Source organism: Ailuropoda melanoleuca, chromosome 7 (assembly GCF_002007445.2).
Source record: "Ailuropoda melanoleuca isolate Jingjing chromosome 7, ASM200744v2, whole genome shotgun sequence".
Taxonomy (NCBI): Eukaryota; Metazoa; Chordata; class Mammalia; order Carnivora; family Ursidae; genus Ailuropoda; species Ailuropoda melanoleuca.
In genome coordinates, this window is record NC_048224.1 from 56,240,410 (window position 1) to 56,256,106 (window position 15,697).

Here is a 15,697-nt window from a genome sequence, read left to right on the forward strand (position 1 = left end):
ACAGTTTTCCCTCTATAGTGGGTGTATTAGTTCCATGAGTTTGGGAACGTAATACAATGTGTAATCACCACCACAATGGAGATACAGAATATTTCCAACACCCTGACACATTTCCTCTTGTCCCTTGGGGACAATCTCCTGCCCTTACTCTTAGCCCCTGGACACCACTGATCTGATTTCTGTCCCTAAGGCTTAATCTTTTCCAGAATGTCATATAAATGGAATCATACCATGAGCATCATACTATTGTGTCTGCCTTTTTTCACTTTCTAAAAAACCTCTAACTTAAGACCAATGTTTATACCTTCAAGCATCCATATTTCCCTTCTTGCCTCTCGAGTAAGAATGAAAAAGTAAAGCTTACCTTCTGGAATACTTGATAGTTGGATTTGGACCATATATCAAGCTGGGGGAAAGAGATAAAGTATCATCAGCATCAATTTTAGAACTGTGGACTTTGAGAGATGACATTGTAACAACTGCTACACCCATCAGCTTGAAATAATAAACATAATTACGGAATAACAGAATCGTGGCATTGCATATGCATCTCAAATGTCCTGCTTGAATTTCTTCTCTCTCAACCTGTCAGTGATTTAAGGAAACCAACAGAAAAGATATAGGGAAGTGAGGTGAGGCACCTGTTGCATCCAAGGCTGCATGGGCGGAGCCCCTGGGTCCCTTTCCTAACCTGGACATGGTAGGAGTCAATCCTGCCTCGGGACCTTTGCATAGATTCCTTTTCCCACCAACACTCACATGGCTTCTCCTAATTTTCTTCAGTTCAAATGTCACCTTATCAGAGAGTTATCTCCCACTTACCCTGTCTAAAATATTATTTCCATATCTGTTGTCTTGATTCTCTGTATCTTTTCAAAAATTTGAGATTTTCATTGCACTTAAGACCACCTAAAACTTTATTTCTTTTGCTTATGTTGTCCTGGTGTGGGACCTAGCATGTCACAGGCACCAGTAGGTCCCTGCTGAGTGGAGAAAAACTAGCAGCTCCCAGCTGCTGAGCACCTGCTCCACGCCAGGCACCACACTGGGCCCTCCACACACACTCGCTCATTTAACCCTAGAACAAGTCCATGCGCTGGTCCTGCTAGCAACCTTACTTTCCAGATGATGAGACAATGGTTCAGAGCCATTCAATTGTCCACAGCAATCTGGAGACACTTCTGATGGATGGTCTCCCCTGATGGTGCTCAAACTTGGCTGGCATCAGAAGCTGCTGGCGGAATTTGTTTTTTGATATAAAGACTCCTTGATTCCTCCCCTGCGGTGTCTGAATTAGTAGGTTTACAGTAGGCCTGAGAATCTATCCATCTGTCTGTTTCAGCTTTGCTCCCCAAGCAGTGGTGTGACTGTGATGGCTGGTCAGGCCAGGGACCCTTGATCGAGGGCACCCCTCCTTCACAAATGAGGAAACTGGAGGTCATGGCTAGGGCTTGGAGTCAACCTGCTCCATCCTCCTCGGGCTACACTGGGTCTTACACAGAGCATGTCAGCGGCTTATTCTAACCAAAAGGATTTTTGTTTTACAGTTTTGTATGGTAAGTTAATGCGTTCTCATCATTTCGTGAGTTTATACTTATAAATTAAGTAAAGCAAAACCAGAATTACCCCCAGTGCAGTGCTGGGAGACAGCTCAAGGATAGCGCAGATTAGAAGAGGCAGTATGTCCCACGGGTGCTAAAATGCCAACTGCAATATAGGAGTTCCAGAGCTGCACATGTGGAAACACCCGCTCAACGGGCCTCTTGGAACCTGCCTTTGGGGTTGGCCAGTGGTCAAGGAAGGAACCTGAGTTATGACGGTAAGGGCTATAGGTTGTGTTATTGACTTTGGAGCACATGCGAACACGAGTAAAAATCCCACGGGGAGATTCCTCAAAGAAGACAGGAAGTGAAGTGTTGCACTTGACATGGGGCAGTTCAGAGTTCTGTTTTTGTTCTGAGGAAAACACCAAAACCTGGTTTTCTGAAAATGGGCCTTGGACTTGAGAGGTGGTCAGCGCACAGGCACGTGGTCAGTTCTCCCCGACTTCTTCCCATTCCCCATGAGCTCCACGCACGCTGCGCCGTGTTTGAGAACTTTCAGGCCGCAGAGGAGCTTTAGAGGATTCTGAGAGGGTCCCTCTGGACCCCAGTGGGGCTCCTGCTGGAGAGGGCCAAGGTTAGAGGATCCCAGCCCAGGAAAAGTACTGGAAGAACTCTGCCTGAACACTCATTCGAATGGCCCACCTCTCCCTATCCCCTCTGGTGTTACCACCTCCTTCCTGGATTTCCAGAGAACGCCTAACTGACCTTTCCCCTTCTACTCTGGCTGAACTGCTCTTCAGAAAGGTGGTATCAATTTTCAGTCACTGCACTCTGCCCCCGCCCCTTCAGCCACTCGATTAAAAACAAATCTTTAGGCATTAGAATTTTAATTTGGTAGGCTAGCAATTTGTAGGGGGAAAAGTGACATGTTACCTCCAGATAACTCTGAAGGAAACCTCAAAAGAAACACACGGAATGAATTCCCCACACTGTCAATTCTGTTGAAGAACACTGCTGGTTAGCCGGTCATCCTGGGGAGGAGAAGGCAGGTTCCCACTGTTTCTCAGCGCCGCAGTGGAGCCCAGGGCTTAAAAAAATGCAGCACTTAAAGATTACTGAGAGAGTGCAGAACAAATAAGAGCGATTTTCTGTATCTCTCAGTTCTGCCAAGATGACAGGGAGATGCCAGAGAGTCTAAATCTAAATTTTAGGGAGAGTAACATCAGTGTCTCAACTTGGAACTAACATAGTTCCCCTTCCATTTGAAGCCGACAGCTGTTTCTTCTGAGGTTCTCAACTGTTTATCCTTCCTGCCTGTTCCCATCATACGTAGGCAGACCAAGACATAAACACAGGGCTATGGAAAAAGAGAAAAGGAAGAAGCGGCATATAAACTGAAAAGTTACAGTTTTAAAAGAGAAAATTATTTAAGAAAAAAACCCAACTCTTCAGTATCTGCAGAATGTTTTAATAGAGAAATCATCTAGGGAGAAATACACACAAGTTTAATTAAGAGATGGGCTCTCCAGCCTAATTGTGGCTTCTGAAAACACACCATGCTCATTCAAAGTGAGCGTGCTGCTCTTTCTGAGAGGAGGTTTAAATATATAATTCAGGACCCTAGGGAATGGCTGCAGCCATCTGGGACAGAAGGATGTCAGACAATACGCCCTACGTAGCAGGTGCACACGGGTAAGAAAAGGAGCCGGTAACAATGGGTTCCCCTATTGCTGCAAAGGCACAGCAGGCAGTTTGTACTTGATTTTCTGCTAGATTTATGCCAAAGAAAGCCATTTCAGTGAGCGTTCTGGAGCCAGTGCCCTGCCTCTTGTCAGGGCCAAGAAGATTTCAGAAATTCATTTCAGGGAGCCCGCACTGATCCAAGTGAGTGTTTATTAGCTTTAGCTCATTTACTGCAAAGGCGGGCATGGCTACCAATTTTTTTGCTGGCTGTGATATTCAAAAAGGAGCGTTCTGGAAGCTGTAAACTTTCAGCCTGATGAACGGGAAATTACTCTGAACTACAACGTCAGGGAAAGAAAGTAAAGCACCTCTCAGTATTCTGGGCAAGCATTAGAAAGACCTTAAAATGGAAAAGCCAACCTTATGGCAAATGGTGGCTGAATCTGCAGTCTTAGGAGTAGCCTCTGGGACTCTGGGGATTGGAGTGAGTATTGTAGGGGTAGGAATGTGCTCTCTTCTTGGGTAAAATGGAAACCAACCCCACAGATGACCAACCGTTCTAGCATAGACACATCTGCTCTCAGGTTAAACATCAAGATGTCAAAGGTCGTCTCGACTAATGAGAATGGTGACGATCAAACTGACTTACCGAAAAGAAAAATCAGAATGGCCCAATATCAGAAGGCAAGGGCACACCAGCTATGACAATGACCACTGCCATCAGCATGGCCGCACACCCAGCGAGGGCAGACGCTATTCACCAAGGACCATGCATGTGGCCTGCACTACACCTGCGTTTCCTTTCTCCCTCCCTTTCTTTTAAATATTTTATTTATTTGAGAGAGAGAGAGAGAGAATGAGCGGGGGGGGGGGCGCAGGAGGGCAGAGGGAGAAGGACAAGCAGACTCCCCTCTGAGCGTGGGGGCCAAGGACACAGGGCTGTGTTAGCTTTCGAAATCCTCTCAGAGATCTGGACAAGGATGATGAAACCATCCCCACCTCCCAGAAGAGGACAGTGAGGCTCAGATTAAGTAACCTGTTCAACAGCACACGAGTATGTAGTAGAAAATTCAAAACCAGCCCTGTCTCCAGAGGCCTAGCTCTTAACCCGGGAGGAAGACCACATTTCAGCTAGAATTCAGGAGGGCTGACTGTGAGCCCGCCGCCCTCAGCGGTGGCAGCTGTTGCGGGGGGTGGCACTCCTGTGGAAGTTCAACATGACAAATCTGCTTCGAGGCCCGCTCATGTGACAATCATCGCCACTGAAATTCGCTTAGCAGCCAGTGAAAATTCTGGCAGCTTCTCAGAAAGTTACCAATTCTTCATTTCAAAAAATAGTGCAAGGTACCATAAATTATCTAAGTGACAATTCCAAATAAAACTCATAAACCTCACAAGGGCCTTCAACTTTTACAGCTTTTATTTATTAGCATCTTCACCTTGCAAGGTCAACAGGTGATGCGTCAGCAGGGGCGGCAATGGTCAGACACTTCTCCATGATTACCCAAGTTTTCCAAACCATCAACTCCTACCTGGTCCCCTTCTTAATGTGCCCAGTCCTCCCTGGAGAATAAGGAAGTGAACAAGTCTCACCACAGAACTAGTCTTACAGGTCCGCTGTTCTTCAACTGTTCACTTTCAATCAGGACAGACATTTGTTACCAGAAACTGCTGAAAGCACAACTCTGGGCACCGTCCACATGTGAATTAAACTGCAGGCCCCTTCCCCAGCTTTTCCCCTTCCCCCGTAAGTAACAAGAGGCCATTTTTCTGAAGGTCGTCTGAACAATTTCAAAGGCTATAACAAATCAAAATGTTCCCTGCATCTAATATCAAACGGGGCTGATGCCAACACTTATTAGAGAAATCAGATTCAAGCTTCCCCAACCCCCTCGACCCACACACACACACACACACACACACACATCCAACTTTGAAGTGGGAAGAATGCGGGGATCAGAAATTACCCTGGAGACAGCTCTGGCTGTCTTTGAAGGTTCCCTTTGATACCACTATTTCTTTTCCTCCCTTTCGCTAGGAGGCTAAAAGCTGCCTTTTTTACTGATATGGGGTAATTAATGAAGCTATAGCATTAACATAACCTAAATCCCCTAATAAGATAAATTCAACCGAGACACTTATATTTTTTCAGTTAAGCCTGGCGGGTATAAAATCAGGACAATGCCCAGGTATTCAACTTAAATCTGCCTTTTAAGATGCTGAGTCATGGCTCTCTGCACCTCCTTGGTTACAGTGAATAGCGGGTTGGTAAGTTTTAAAAGCATTTTTATATTTTATTAGAAGAATTAGTGTACTGGAGCTTGGTCTCAAAAATACATCCCAAAGCATGAGAGACTATGGACTCTGAGAAACAAACTGCAGGCTTCAGGGGGAGGGGGTGGGGGAATGGAACAGGCTGGTGATGGGTAGTAAGGAGGGCACGTATTGCACGGAGCACTGGGTGTTATATGCAACTAATGAAGCATCGAACTTTACATCAAAAACCAGGGATGTACTGTATGGTGACTAACATAATATAATAAAAAAAATATTTAAAAAAATACGCATCCCAGGTGAAGAGGCAGATGATCAGGGTGGCGGTGGTTACTGCAAAGCAACAGCCTTGCTGGGATTCTGATGGGGAGAAAACCTGTCAGGTCAGGAAATCAGGGGGTGGAGGGGGTGCCGGCCCACTATTGTAGCAACAGGGATAATTAAGCCTTTCAGGAGGTGCTGGCTGCTTTGGGTTTGGGGGACACCGACTTCTGCAGTTGCAGAAGTTCAGAACCCAGCAAGTCCACCGCTTTCTAAGCCACGCCCATGGCATTCGTGGCTAAGCTCTCAGACTGCAGCAAATCACCCCCAGGCTAGCGCTCAGGCACCAGCTCGGCAAATGCCGAGCTGCATGTCTGGAACAGCAGCACTGCAAGCAGCAATTGGTTCCTGAGAACCACACCGCAAGCTCCAGTGGCTCCTTCCAAAGATTACATTTTGTTTGGGATGTGCTGGACATTTCAGCACATTAATTACACTAAGGCTTACATGTATATAACTATATATAAATTCACATATACCAGCACCAGTATTCAAAATAGAACACAAATAATGTCTGCATGGTTTTGTAAAGTGCTCTGAGAAAAGAAGGGGCTAATCAAATTGGCTAGGATTCGATTCTAGGCAGAGCGGTCGTTTCGAGAGCTCCTCTGCCAAACGCGGTTAATGCGCCTTTAAAACATCAAATGCCTTCGTCCTCTCAATCTTGCTATTCCTCGTTTCAGAGTCCCTACTGACCACTTGGGCCAATATGTGCAGCTGTAAAATGCAGCAAGAGGCCTCCTGTATCACATTTGTGATATGAATCATAGCAGAATTCAGGTTTCCAGACACACATTCATTTTCTTTCTGATGAACAGAGAACCCACGCTAATCTTTCATTAGGAAGACATGCGCTGTGTGTGCGTGTGTGTGTGTGTCTCCTTCATTTTCTGCACTTATGACTCCACTCCCTGCTGCTTCTTTTGGTCCTCGTGTCCGATGTTTGGTTCTCCACTCTTCCATTCCAGCTAAAGCACTGGCACATCCCAAGCAGGCTTCTCCACTGTCTCCTCCCACACATCCCTGGGCTTCTCCAGCACTCCAGGCACTGCAACATCTCCTTGGAACAACGTCATGGGACAGGGTCTGGGCCCTTGAGGTGCTCCTCGCAGATGGCGGTCCGAGGCCTGGGCAGGGTGTGACTGCAGGCAAGTCACTATACATTCTAGGTCTCAGTTGCCTTCATTGGAGAACGAGTCTAATTTAGGCAGAACCTAGGACTCGATGACCACTGTGGGCAAAGTCAGCTTATTAGCATGACACCTAGCAGGAAAACATACAGAATACTCTTCGTGTTTTTATTAACTGCAAGATAGACATGTCAACAATAACCATGACATACTAATTGTAGTCCTAGAAAAAGACTGCTCAAAATGCTATGGATGTATTCAGGAGGAGGCTAATTTGTGCCGCAAGCAGAAGCAAACCTGGGCCTGCCAGCTCGAGTCCGTGCTCCTGTAAGGGACCCCAGGGAAACAGGGACAGGAGAAAGGGGATAGCAGTCAGCCAGGGTGAAGGGAAGAGTGAGTGTGTCACGTGGATGAGGAGGACAAAGCATCCCCAGGCCCAGGGCACCGAGCGTGCACGTGAGTGCGAGTTGCGGGAGCCGCAAACAGCACAAAAGGCTGGAGAGTGAGACGAAACGTGCACGCAGAATGACGGCAGCTGAGGTCAGAAAGGAAGGCAGGGGCCAGATCACTTGGCATTTCTATGTGTTGCTAAGGAGTTTGGATTTTAGTCTAGAAGCCAGGGTTTTCAGAAGCTTGTTCTGTGAAACGCCAGTGTCACAATATGCTGAGAAGAATGGAAGAAACAATGAATTTGGGGTTCAAATAAGTTAGGAAAATACTGCACAGTATATGCTCCTCCTAGGAGATTCACAGGACACTAAGCAAACTAAAGTTTCTAAGAATTTCTATAGTAAAGAAACCTACTGAACCTTCTCTAACCCCGTGTTTCTCACAGACACTCTGACCATGGACAGCTTTGTGTCTAATACCTATTAATATTCTACTTTTCTGCCTGCTTTGGGCAATAGGGGATGGTGAAAGCAAGAAATCATATGCTTGGATGTGTATTTTGGGAAGACTGCTCTGGAAGCCAAGTGAAGGACAGACTGTGGGAGGGAAATAAGACTAGAGACGAGGCATGAGGCGGCCACTGCACCTGCTCCATTGAGAAATAAGGAGAACCTGGAAGAAGGGGAGACGGACAGGAGGAACCCAATTTGGGAGAGATTTAAGTGGGAGAATCATCAGAAACTGCTGACAGGCTAGATTTGGAGAAGGGGAAGGGCGGTTTGGGCGATTAGGCAGTGGTACAGTTATGCCAGATGAGGAACAGCAGAGGGAAACTGAGTTTCGGGAAGGAAGTAGTGAGCGGAGTTTTGGGCGGGCTGAATGTGAGGTGCACCTGGGGAGGAGAGGTCCCACCTAGACATAGATTGGCAGTGACCTCCGTGGGCTGACACATGAAACGACGGTACAGGGCGGGGTGGGGGGGGAAGTTACTCAGGGAGAGAAATCCTAGAAGCATACATACATGACAATTTTCTAAATCCCTTGTTCTAAGCACAGAATAAAAATGGTATTAGTTATTGACTGAGTGGTGACTAGGTGGCACAGTGCTAAGTGCTTTGCTTTACAGGTTTTAGGACACTTCCAGTGTGGGGCAAACAAATACAATGTTAAAGAGAGCACGCAAAGTAGGTAAACCCTCACTCCTTAGAATCTAACTTTGGACGGGGCACCTGGGTGGCGCAGTCGTTAGGCATCTGCCTTCGGCTCAGGGCGTGACCTCAGTGTTCTGGGATCAAGCCCCACATCGGGCTTCTCTGCTGGGAGCCTGCTTCTTCCTCTCCCACTCCCCCTGCTTGTGTTGCCTCTCTCGCTGGCTGTCTCTCTCTGTCAAATCAATCAATAAATAAAATCTTTAAAAAAAAAAAAAAGAATCTAACTTTAGAGAATGCTTCCTCCCTCTCCCGAGTTTGTACCTTTTGTCACAAGGTCAGTCGCTACTGTTGCTTAGCTTTCGTTTCCAGCCTTCTCTCCCCAGCGCATTTGTAAGACTCTGGAGGGCAAGGACCATGATTCATACCAGGTGTGACTAAGGAGCTGTGAACCTCGAACCAAGGCAACGAGAACCACCTCTCTAAACGGCCAGGACCAGGAATGTGGGGGTTCCTGGCCAGGGTCACTTCTGCTGCTGCTCCCTAGTTTGGAGCTTCTCGGGAGAGCCACCCCCAGGGTTTATGAATCACACACACAGACCACAACTGCCCCCGTGATGCACTTTAGTCTCCACACCTGCTCTAAAGACACTGGTTTTTCCAAAAAGGAAAAGGAAATCTCCCCTTGAGGAACGCTTTGCTTTCAAAGGGGAGACAGACGAGAACTTGGCAGAGTCCTTGAAGTAAGAGTAGTTTCCCTCGTGGACAACATTTGTGTGGGACATGGAGATGCTGGGTTTACTCGTTCAAAACACAAATCTCATCACCTTGTGGGTCACAGCTCTTATGTAACACACTGTTATGTGCTAAGCTACATCTGTCACATTTTTTTGAAGAACGTTCTATCCTCATTGTAATGTGGCCATTGGGTGGTGAGTGCTAGTACTATAGCAAACTTTAAAAATTGTAATGGGCTTCATGAAGAGAAGGGACAGCTTGGGAGAGCGGGGCAGACAGAGGCTTAGTGCACGAAGTGGCCAGGGTGCGTCCGGGTGGGTGTCTCAGGCAGAGTGCTCATTACACTCTGGAAGCCAACACAAATGAAGGCTGTCGGCTCCCATTAGCATCCTCTGCTGCTCTCCATAGAGCCATATGGACAGTGTGCAGTCAACAGAAATCAGGGGTTCACACGGGTGAACTTTCTAAGAGACAAACCACCCATGGAAAGAACTTCTCTTTTTTCAACCATAGTGTTCAGTATGGACTGCTGAGGGTAAGCCACTTCCTCAGGGCTCCTTGTTAGTTTCACAGGAAAGATCCTGAGCAGGCTGTGTGTCAAAGTAACTCGAATTTTCCTCATGGTTCTAGGAAAAGCAAAATGCCGAAAATGCCAAACCCTGGGCTACTGATGTGCTGTACTACTGGGCGGGAAAAAAAAAAAGAAAGAAAGAAAAAGAAATCCATTTCCTCAGAAGACACATTTAATGAGGCAACTGGGGTCTAAGGTGATAAATTAGAAATTCAACTAAGGGCATCAGGCTTAAAGGAAAAAGCAGAAGCTTGATGAAAAATGCAAGGGGAGAGAGAGAAATGTTTTTCTGTAAAACGTTCATCTTCATACTGATAAACCATGCTTGTTGATCATTTCAGCGATGACTACTAGTGTTTAATGTCATTCATCTGGGACTCTGCTGCGTTTGTTCTGGGACCCAGAAAATAAAGGCAAACGAAACAAAAGACTCCAGAATGCTTACCTTGCCATCTTCTGTGTAGACATTCTCACTATATCCCCTCACTATTGTCCGATCAATGAACAGGCTCCGCATGACGACAATCACCTTCAACACCTTTCCCAAGGTCACCTGTCAAAACACATGCATGCAAACATGAAAGCTTACACTTGAACATGCAAATGCATGAGGCTGGGCAAGACTCCGTGAAGAAGAAAGGCTCACCTCGCCCTCTTATTGCTGAGAGACGCACGGGAGGGCCCTCCGAGGGAAGGCATCCTAAGCGTTCTGCAACAAGCTCTAAACAACAAGGCCCTCCTGCAATCTAGCTACACGGAACTCGTTGATATTTTTGGCTTACAAATCTCAGGATAAGTTCCATACGTTTAATATCTGCTGGATACAGTAAAATTTCCTTTTATTTTTTTCTGTCTTAAGATGATCTTTTTCAAAGGCTATCCTGGGATTCTGGCATGCTAGGATTTGGGAAGCACATTTGTTTTCCTATTAGTTCATGGCCCTACGTACACCCACGGAATATATAGAAGAATACAGCAGAGAGATGAAAGGCAGGCACCAAATGCCCACGCGGCCGAACTATCTATTTATAATAGCTGGGAGTAAGTGGAGAAGCTATACCAAGTAAGTTCTGAAGGTAAATGGAAAGTAGCAGAATTTTATCTCCAAAAAGGAACATGATCCTGGAAATACATTAAGTGCTTTTACTCTCTTAGAACCTAAGCACGTATAACGGATAAAAAAAAGAAAACAAAAAACCCACACACCTAAAAAAAAAAAGCGCAGTTTCATATAATGCCAGGGAAAACGTAACCTGCTGTGCTTGCTGGAACGGGCTCAGCACTAAGAATAGAAACAGCACCTTCCTTTCTTTTAGGGGCTCATGTAACTCTTCTGGTACTTGGCTACGCCTCTTCTGTTCATTTCCCAGATGAGACCCTGGGGGCAGACTCAGAACACGGCCCAACCAAGGCCCAGGTCTGGTTTGTTCGCTGAGGCTCCAATATCACAGAATGAGCTGAAAAGAGCCCCCCCCCAATCCTAATCCTGCGACCCAATATACACTCCATTGCTGCTGATGCCACCTTCAAACACCCTCTCCTCACTTCCCCGTTGTCTGCTGGCCGACTGTCCCCAGCAACAACCCTCGTCTTTCCGTGATTAGTCCTGGGTATCAGCGAACATCCCTAGTATCCGGTTCCTTCAGTAACTTCTAAGTGATGAGAGGATCTCTCTATTTTTGTATGCCTAAAATGGTCGAGAATTATCAACAGGGTAGGAAAAAGAGATGAGACCCTTATTTACATTTAAGAGAATGTTAATAAAAACATCTCATTTCTATATAGTACTTCCATTTTATTTATTTATTTTTTTGAACTTCTCAAACACTGCTACACCATATAACATTTAACTGGAAATCACTAGATAAGGATGTCAATAAAACCACCAAGGTAGGAGCCGCGACTCTCTAGTCCACATGCAGTCTATGGGGAGGAAGGGAGAGGGAGGAAAAGAATCAAGTTCACAGTTTTGTAATTATATGCACTGAAACCAACAGCCTCTCACTGGGCTGCAGTTGGAGGTCTGACATGCCGTCTCCAACAGGGCCGCCATTTCAACTGCCCATTTTAACTCTTTGCTAATACACAGAGATAACTAAGCTATTATTTCCGTAAAAAACCAAAATCTAGCCGACTATAACCAATAAATTGCCTCTGTCATTTCTCAAGTATTTTAAGATGGAATTCAGAAAAAAACACACTAAAGATACTGGAAATTTTATATTTAATTTTTGTTTTTAAAGGTGAATTTTGGTATTTTAAAAGCTAATGAATACTAAAAACTTAACTAATAAATAGGCTTGTTATAGAAAAACCTACAATTAGAGTAAAAAGGAAGGAAATAATCATTCATAATCTGCCCTTCTAAACCATTAACGTTTCAGGGAGATTTCCTTTCAATCATTTTAATCAAAGATTTATGGATTTCATAGAAAAGGAGGTCAGACTTGGGGCGGAGGGTTGGGCAGGGGGAACTGGAAGAAGGGGGCCAAAAGGCCCAAACGTCCAGTTACAAGGTAAATATGTCCTGGGGATGCGATGCCCACATGCTGACCACAGCTGGCCCTGCTGCGGGGTGTGAGGAAAGCTGTGTACAGAGTCAATCCTACCAGTTCCCATGACAAGGAGAAAAATTTTTTTCCTTTTCTCTCTTCTTCTTTCCATGGCATCTATACGAGAGGATGGATGTTGGCTGAACCTACTGTGGTCATCATTTCACATCAGACCACTGTGCTGCACACCTTAAACTTACACAGTGGTGTAAATCAATTACTTTGTAATAAAACTGGGATCTACCGTTTCTGAATTTGTAACATGGCTGTAACTGAAACTATATACCTAATATCAAATCAAATTTGATTTTTTACTAATTTTACTAATTACATAAAATTAGGACATAAGCATTGTTCTTTATTGCCGTGCTGTCTTCAAAAACGGCAGTACGTGCTGCGTGGCACTTCACTGAGTATGGGTATGTTTATAATTTCTTTAACCATTCTCCTACTGCCGGACATGAGCTGCTTCCAAGTTTTCCTAATATAAATACGCCTACCGTGTGCACTTTTGTTCACCAAGCTTTTGCTGTGTTTGGGATTATTTCCTGAAGATAGATTTGGACAACTGTAATTACCAGGGCCAATAGTACAAATATTTAAAGTCTTCTGATGTAGTCGCTAACTGCGAGTTGTAAGCGTTACGCCAGCTACGAAGGTACAAGCGTACCTACTTCACTCCTCTCCTGTCAGTAACAGGTATCATTAAATCAAAACAAAACAAAGTAAAATCCATCCCCTCTAGAAGGAGCAACTTAATTTCTTTAACCCATTTATTGATTGATCTGAAAACATTTTTAAAAGATTATTTATTTTAGAGAGAGACAGTTTGTGTGTGCGAGTGGTGGGGAGGCAGAGGGAGAGAACCTTCAAGCAGACTGTCTGCCGAGCGTGGAGCCTGAAGCTGGCTCAATCCCACATCCCCGAGATCGTGACTTGAGCAGAAATCAAGAGTGGGACGCTTAACCAACTGAGCCACCCAGGTGCCCCTAGCCCATTTTTTATGAAATATTTAAACACATTTACAAAAGTAAGTGAAACAGAACAAAGAACGTCCATAGACCTCCACCCCAAACTTCAATAACTATAGCTCTTGGCAAACCCTGTCTTACCTCCACCCCCACCTACTTTCCCTTCCTATGTTACGTTGAAACAATTAACAGCCATAGTATCATCATTTCATCTGTAAACATATCCTTCTGTGTCTCTAAAAGGACCCGCAAAACAAAAATATGCAAGACTACGATGCCATCCCATACCTCAATCAACAAGAATTCTTCAATATTACCAAAGCTGTCATCGGGGTTCAAATTTCCAACAGTTTCGTAAGTGCCACTTTTAAAAAAGCTTGCTTGTGTCAGGATCCGAATATAGTCCACACAGTGTGATTGGCTGACATGTCTCATGAGGCTCTCCTAAACTAAAGGTTCCCGGTCTCAACTCCCACCCCTCATTTTATTTGTTGAAGAAACTGGGTCATTTTTTTTCTACAGAGTTTTCCGCAGTCTGGATTTTGCTGATGGCATCCCCACGGTGTACTTTGCATGTTCCTCCTTACTCCGTACTTCTTGTAAATTGGCATGAGAGGAGATTCTGGCTTGATTTCTTTTGGCACGACAAGTTCCGGGCGGTGTTATGGTTTACCAACAGGAGGCAAAAGAGCTTGGGTGTCTTGGCAGGTAATGCTGGCAGCTGCTGACCCATGAATTCACCAGGGGCCTCAGCTGGCCACATACCAGTGTGATCGTTCTGTCTTTATTAGCTGGGACACTTTTATAAAGAAAAACTTCCCCTCATCTACTATTTGGCTACTCAGTGATTGAGTTTACTGCACAGGAAAGGCAGGATAAATGCTCCATGCTTTCCCTTTATTTATCAGTCCTCAAAACGATGCATCGGTTCACTAGTTTTCTTCCAATGCAGACAGCTTAGTTTTCCACCCAACATTATTATAAACTCATGGATTTCAACATATTTGATGTATTTGTACCTGATACAATTACTAGTCCTACATTCTTACTGATGCTCACATTGTTCTGTGGCCCGTGGGGATTTCCTTGGTTGGGTCCTTTTGACTCACTCCAGTCTCTGTGACAGCTCCCTTGCTATCTGGTACAGGACAGTCCAGGTTGGTCTGGCACAATTCCTGCCCGAGGTCACGAGTCGGCTGTCTCCTCCACAGCCCTTGGTCTTTTCAGTGGGAAACGGCATTTCAGGACCATGGCCAGGGCAAGAGGGGCAAAGAATTTTGAAGGGTTAAAATGTTTGTTTTTCATTTTATGAATATGAATTAGGTCTGTATTCTCCTCTCTACCTTCCCCCTCAGGGAGCGTCCCCACGGCTTATGCTTGTACTGGCCTGCAGCATTTTGTGGACAACCCCATTATTTTTCAAATTGGTAAAGCTCCATGAAGTTTGTTCATTTTTTTTTTTAAGATTTTATTTATTTATTTGACAGAGAGAGAGAGAGAGAGCACAAGTAGGCGGAGCAGAAGGCAGAGGCAGAGGGAGAAGGAGGCTCCCCGCTGAACAGGGAACCCGATGCAGGACTCGATCCCAGGACCCTGGGATCATGACCTGAGCCAAATACAGATGCTTAACCAACTGAGCCACCCAGCGCACCAAGTTTGTCCATTCTTATTTTTTAGAAACCCAGAAAGGACCCTGGTGATCATAAACGTGGAATATGCATAGACCTATGGCTTTCTGAATTTTTAATATGGTCATAACAAAATTATGTATACAACTTTGAAGCCTGACATGGTGAGGCTCTGGAATCAGAGGCAAGTGGAGTCAGGTCTCAGCTCTGCTGCTGGAAAGCCTGGCCGGGCATCTACCGTCTCTGAACATCGGCTTCCTCTCACCCAGCGGAGGTCACAATAGCTCCACCTCAGACTGACTGTGAGGGGTCAGCAAGACAATGCACCGAGCAAGGGTGAGGAACAGGCCCGGCGCAGGATACGTTCCCAGTGGTAACTGCTGCCCAGCCCAGTCTGGATTTGGCGGAAGTGAAATCATTTGAAGCCAGTTAACATTAAAGCTGGAACCAGTTCAGTGAACTTGCCACTGATGTCAATTTACCCTTCTACTGTGGTAAATGGGGCTAGAGGGAAGCTGTAGAGAGTGGGTGACAGTGGTGTCGGGTCCTGAGCTATGAACAGAAATGTGCCTTCTGATGAATGACTGTTGAGTGGAAAGTCTGCAAGCCTGGGGGCTGGGCAGTTTAGGGGAAGACATGAATGAAGCTGTCCTGTGGGCTGATCTGGACTCACCGTGTTGACACCAAAAGAGGCCATTTAGTGTGCAGGTCAAGTGCAATGGGCTTCAGTCCCACACCTACCACCGG

General features: G+C 45.5%; 1 protein-coding gene across 1 annotated transcript in view; it reads right to left on the minus strand.

Annotated features, from left to right (window-relative positions):
* The window catches only part of MED27 (mediator complex subunit 27), a 202,933-nt gene that overhangs the window by 23,632 nt on the left and 163,604 nt on the right, over positions 1-15,697 (minus strand). Inside the window, exons 5-6 of the mRNA XM_034664726.1 lie at positions 10,245-10,352; positions 365-406 (exon numbers count right to left, since the gene is read on the minus strand). Of these exons, the coding sequence (XP_034520617.1) occupies positions 365-406; positions 10,245-10,352 (150 nt within the window). The remainder of the gene's footprint in view (positions 1-364; positions 407-10,244; positions 10,353-15,697) is intronic.